Source organism: Limulus polyphemus, unplaced genomic scaffold (assembly GCF_000517525.1).
Source record: "Limulus polyphemus unplaced genomic scaffold, Limulus_polyphemus-2.1.2 Scaffold5497, whole genome shotgun sequence".
Classification (NCBI taxonomy): Eukaryota; Metazoa; Arthropoda; class Merostomata; order Xiphosura; family Limulidae; genus Limulus; species Limulus polyphemus.
In genome coordinates, this window is record NW_013671107.1 from 23,035 (window position 1) to 29,496 (window position 6,462).

Genomic DNA, 6,462 nt, shown 5'->3' on the forward strand with positions numbered 1-6,462 from the left:
CATCAATAATAAATTCATGACTCACCAACAATAAATTCGAGATTCACCAACAATAAATTCGAGTTCCAACATCAATAAATTCGCGATTCATCAATAATAAATTCATGACTCACCAACAATAAATTCGAGATTCACCAACAATAAATTCGAGTTCCAACATCAATAAATTCGTGATTCATCAACAATAAATTCGAGTTCCAACATCAATAAATTCGTGATTCATCAACAATAAATTCGAGTTCCAACATCAATAAATTCGTGATTCAACATCAATAAATTCGTGATTCATCAACAATAAATTCGTGACTCATAAACAATAAATTCGTGATTCACCAACAATAAATTCGTGATTCACCAACAATAAATTCGTGACTCATAAACAATAAATTCGTGATTTACCATCAATAAATTCGTGATTCATCAACAATAAATTCGAGTTCCAACATCAATAAATTCGCGATTCATCAACAATAAATTCGTGATTCACCAACAATAAATTCGTGATTCATCAACAATAAATTCGAGTTCCAACATCAATAAATTCGTGATTCAACATCAATAAATTCGTGATTCATCAACAATAAATTCGTGACTCATAAACAATAAATTCGTGATTCACCAACAATAAATTCGCGATTCATCAACACGTGATATTCGATTGAACGAACACTGATTGCAATTCAACAGGGAAACAGGGCGGAAATTAAGAAAAAAAAAAAATTTATAAAAGTATTTCAGCCAACACCTAATTGTTTAAAATGTAAACACTTTTTTCCTTTCAATTTTTATTTCAATTAGTGATTGAACACAGTCCGTGACGTCATATTTATAACTTATTATTAATGTCTGAAGAGGTCACCTTAGTTGAAAGAGGTTGAATTAATAAAGTATATACTTACCTTTATCTTGCGTCTCACCACCAGAGGAATCACCTAGGGTCCACGGGGACTGTCTCGTGGGGCTATTAGACACGCCGTTGTCCGAAGATCGCTGGTCAGTGTCTTCACATTGCACGACAGCGTCAAAACTGTTCTTCCCACAGTTTACTACCAATCTGTCAGCATCAACTGGAACGCCTCTTTTCGCATTCTGATTGGTTGGAGTTTTCGAACCTTAAAAAAAATGAGGCCTCTTTGAGAAATACTTCCTTTGTATCACGATGAAAGATTTTTTTTTTCAACTACATATATAAATGGAGCACGCATGTGTTATACGCGGCGTTAAGAAAAAAAACGATCCCTCTCTTATCAGAGTCGTTCCTGGTTTAACTTTGTTTGTTGTGATGACTTTGCTTCCTCCTGACTACACTGGATTTGGGATCTTGATTAATCATTACCCATTGTAACGTTAGACGGGGATAACAACAAAAAAAAGTTTTGGGTAAGATCGGTAGTGTGAGGTACCCCCCCCCCCTCCTCTTTTGAGTCACCCTGAAAAACACACGAGACTGAACTTCAAGCAAACGGGCTACATAGTTGTAGCTCTTAATTTCTACGGTCGAGGAATCAGTGCGTGAGCATCATGTAGTCTCTGAGGACAGCACCAGAGGGCGTGCTATTGTCAATCATCTGAAATTATTGCAGTTATTACACGGTTTGCAATAGGTGAGTAAGCTGGTTTACAGAAAACATAATTATTTTAGTGCCACTCTGATATACGCATAACTATGAATTTAAATTGCCTCAATCAGTAACGCTTTCTTAAAATAACCTTTTTTTTATATTATTATTAAACCAAATAAACCACGATGATTTCCTGCAGACATCTTGCTGACTTACAACTGAAAATTCTGTACAACTGTGACGAAAATTCCAACAAGGAATTTTGTGGGTTGGAAACTTGTTAAGAGAGCTATTCCTTTATGGAGTCGAGAAAATGTAAAACAACATACAGAAAAAAATATGTGTAGACTTCGAGTGTTTTCCTGTCTTGGAGAATTTTAATACAAAACTATTCTACATATTCCATTATATATATATCAGCCCAAATTTTAATGAGGTTCCTGGTACGTACTTTGAAATTGTGGCTTGAATATCAGACAGCTCTCAATTAAAGGGGGACAGAATGTTTGTCAATAATACAAAAAATTCTCAACTTTTCTTGATGTTATAACGGGTTTGCAGATGTTAAATTTAAAGCATGAACACTGGAAAAAAACAACAGAGATCGGATCATATGTATTAATAAAAATAATACACCATTTAAACCACAGTTATAGTTATACAAATTATTTTTATTAATTAAAGATACGTAGGTACATTATACGTATGTAAGCACACAGAGACAGGGATTCATTTTGTTTATCATACACTCAATAACATCTCGACTTTATCAAGTCCAATATTCCCATTTCTTGGTGTTAAGGTAGTCTGAAGATTTATCAACTTGAGCGTATGATTATATGGGGGAAAGTATGTCTATATGAAGAAATCGGCTTTACAACCAATTTCGTCATACTCTCGTGCCTAATTTCGTGCTGTTAGCAACTGAATTACTGTCGTTACACACATTAACTGATATTTAGATGAACCGACTTAGAGAGATTAGGAAGTTTCAAAGTTGGCGGTGCTTAGCGTTCTGAGACTTTCCTGAAGCGGGAATTAAAAGTGGGCGGTGGTTAGCATTCTGAGACTTTCCTGAAGCGGGAATTAAAAGTGGGCGGTGCTTAGCATTCTCCGAAGTTTCGGTATTAGTAATATTGAGTGTTGATGTTAACGAAGATCGTTTATATTTTGCTGTAGCACTAATATCCAAAGGCAACTTTACCTTCAGCATAATCACATATATAAAATAATTAATCAATTAGACAGAAAATACTCACTGTTATTATCATATGTCTACAGGGAATTAAGTGATACACGAAGCATCTTCATTGTTATCGCTACAAAGGTTACGTGATACTTAGCACCTCCATTGTTATCGCTACAAAAGTTACGTAATACTTAGCACCTCCATTGCTATCGCTACAAAAGTTACGTAATACTTAGCACCTCCATTGTTATCACTACAAAGGTTACGTGATACTTAGCACCTCCATTGTTATCGCCACAAAAGTTACGTAATACTTAGTACCTTCATTGTTATCGCCACAAAAGTTACGTAATACTTAGCATCTCCATTGTTATCGCTACAAAAGTTACGTAATACTTAGCACCTCCATTGTTATCGCTACAAAGGTTACGTGATACTTAGCACCTCTATTGTTATCGCTACAAAAGTTACGTAATACTTAGCACCTCCATTGTTATCGCTACAAAAGTTACGTAATACTTAATACCTCCATTGTTATCGCTACAAAAGTTACGTAATACTTAGAACTTTCATTGTTATCGCTACAAAGGTTACGTGATACTTAGCATCTCCATTGTTATCACTACAAAGGTTACGTGATACTTAGCACTTCCATTGTTATCGCTACAAAAGTTACGTAATACTTAGAACTTTCATTGTTATCGCTACAAGAGATAATTAATACTTAGAACGTTCACTGTTATAGGAAAACAAAGAATTTCTTGACATATTTAACAGTTCCATTATTATATCTACACAGAACTACGTCATATAATTAGTATCTTCATTGTTATGGCTACAAGACTTTAACATCTAGTTTATTCCTATACATACATCTGTACATCACTAAAAGGAAACTACTATACCTAGAACTACACAGAAAACTTACAATCATTAAAGTATGTTTCACACTGTAAAAACTACACAGAAAACTTACAATCATTAAAGTATGTTTCACACTGTAAAAACTACTCAGAAAACTTACAATTACTGAACAATGTTTGACATTGTAAAAACTACTCAGAAAACTTACAATCATTAAAGTATGTTTCACACTGTAAAACTACTCAGAAAACTTACAATCATTAAAGTATGTTTCACACTGTAAAAACTACTCAGAAAACTTACAATCATTAAAGTATGTTTCACACTGTAAAAACTACTCAGAAAACTTACAATTACTGAACAATGTTTCACGTTGTAAAAACTACTCAGAAACTTACAATTACTGAACAATGTTTTACATTGTAAAAACTACTCAGAAAACTTACAATTAATGAACAATGTTTGACATTGTAAAAACTACTCAGAAAACTTACAATTAATGAACAATGTTTCACATTGTAAAAACTACTCAGAAAACTTACAATTATTGAACCATGTTTCACATTGTAAAAACTACTCAGAAAACTTACAATTACTGAACCATGTTGAACATTCTAAAAACTAATCAGAAAACTTACAATTAATGAACAATGTTTCACATTGTAAAAACTACTCAGAAAACTTACAATTAATGAACCATGTTGAACATTGTAAAAACTACTCAGAAAACTTACAATTAATGAACAATGTTTCACATTGTAAAAACTACTCAGAAAACTTACAATTACTGAACAATGTTGAACATTGTAAAAACTACTCAGAAAACTTACAATTACTGAACCATGTTGAACATTCTAAAAACTAATCAGAAAACTTACAATTAATGAACAATGTTTCACATTGTAAAAACTACTCAGAAAACTTACAATTACTGAACAATGTTTCACATTGTAAAAACTACTCAGAGAACATACCATCACCATTGCAATACATCTAAAACTGTACAGAAAACTTACCATCATTAGTGTACATCTAAAACTATACAAACTACTCAGAAAACTTACCATCATTAGTGTACATCTAAAACTATACAAACTACTCAGAAAACTTATCATCATAGTTGTTATAAATTTGTGGTAGTTAGTTTGTTTTGTTAAAACGTATGCAGCTAGTAGATTACTTGCTGTTATGTCAAACTTATCGGAATGTCACACAATAACTCTCTTATTGTAAACTACGATAAGAATACAGAAACATATTACTTTCTTACAACATTCAAAGTAAAAGTCTTTGTTGTTTCTTGAGGGGAACATCTAGAAGAAAACAACAACAATAACAACATTCAAAGTAAAGGTCTTTGTTGTTTTTTGAGGGGAACCTCCAGAAGAAAACAACAACAATAACAACATTCAAAGTAAAGGTCTTTTGTTGTTTCTTGAGGGGAACCTCTGGAAGAAAACAACAACATTCAAAGTAAAATTCTTTGTTGTTTCTTGAGGGTAACCTCTAGAAGAAAACAATAACAACATTCAAAGTAAAGGTCTTTGTTGTTTCTTGAGGGGAATTTCCAAAGGAAAACAACAAAAACATTCAAAGTATTTGTTTGTTTGTTTTTGAATTTCGTGCAAAGCTACACGAGGGCTATCTGCGCTAGCCGTCCCTAATTTAGCAGTGTAAGACTAGAGGGAAGGCAGCTAGTCATCACCACCCACCGCCAACTCTTGGGCTACCCTTTTACCAACGAATAGTGGGATTGAGCGTCACATTATAACGCCCACACGGCTGAAAGGGCCAGCCGGTTGGACGGGGATTCGAACCCGCGACCCTCAAATTGCGAGTCGAGCTCCTTATCCACCTGGCCATTCAAACTAAAGGTCTTGAGGTGAACAGAATGATGACCTATGTAAAGGATTTGGTGTAAAATTTATTGTTCATGATGTCAATCTCAGACAGATTACCAGAGCAACAACCCGACTTAAGAAATTGTTTGCGTGATTTTCTAACACATCGTATTCAACAAACCTAAGTTTTTAGACACGAGGAAACGAAGAAAACGTGTTCTTGAATAAGCTTGTAAGTTTTTTAAGCAACGCTTTTTTTACAGAGGGAAGTAAATTTTTATTTTAAAAGTTGTTTGAAATATTTCATTGGCATAAAAATCCTCCAATGAGTAAAAAACAAAACAAAAATACTGTAATAAGCCCATTATAAAAGTATTAACTCTATAGTTTCAGTTATTTTCCACGTGGTTAGGAAGTCTGGAAATAAAACAAAACCTAAACTAAAACTGTCATTCCCACGTTAACCATAAGCCATGCAATGAACTTTAGAAAAACGAAAAAAGTGATACATGAGCAATCGTCACTTCAGACCGGCTAAATATATATGGGAATAAAAGTTCGGTCGTTCAACTTTAGGGTAATTTTGCCAATGTGACGACCTGGTTCGAAATGGAGGGAGGGTTTGTCCTTGTACAGCCACGAAGGACAACGATTGGTTTTCAGGGGATACAACATTTCCCAACCCCCTCATTGTTCCCTATTACAAGTGAGGCTAACGTATAGGAAGTATCAATAAGCTTTCCGTAAACAACCAAACAAATGTGGTTAGATCAAAAATACAAGAAACCTCCCCCCCCCCCCGAAAGTTGGCAAAGAAAATAGATTTCTGAGAATAAATAATTTATTTGGGGAGAAAGGGGGTCCCCCCCGCAAGTTGGCAAAGAAAATAGATTTCTGAGAATAAATAATTTATTTGGGGAGAAAGGGGGTCCCCCCCGCAAGTTGGCAAAGAAACATAGATTTCTGAGAATAAATAATTTATTTGGGGAGAAAGGGGGTCCCCCCC

General features: G+C 34.2%; 1 protein-coding gene across 1 annotated transcript in view; it reads right to left on the bottom strand.

Moving 5' to 3' along the window:
• Positions 1-6,462, bottom strand: part of LOC106472657 — a 47,140-nt gene that overhangs the window by 22,560 nt on the left and 18,118 nt on the right. Inside the window, exon 2 of the mRNA XM_013933312.2 lies at positions 900-1,112. Coding sequence (XP_013788766.2) covers positions 900-1,112 — 213 coding nt within the window. The remainder of the gene's footprint in view (positions 1-899; positions 1,113-6,462) is intronic.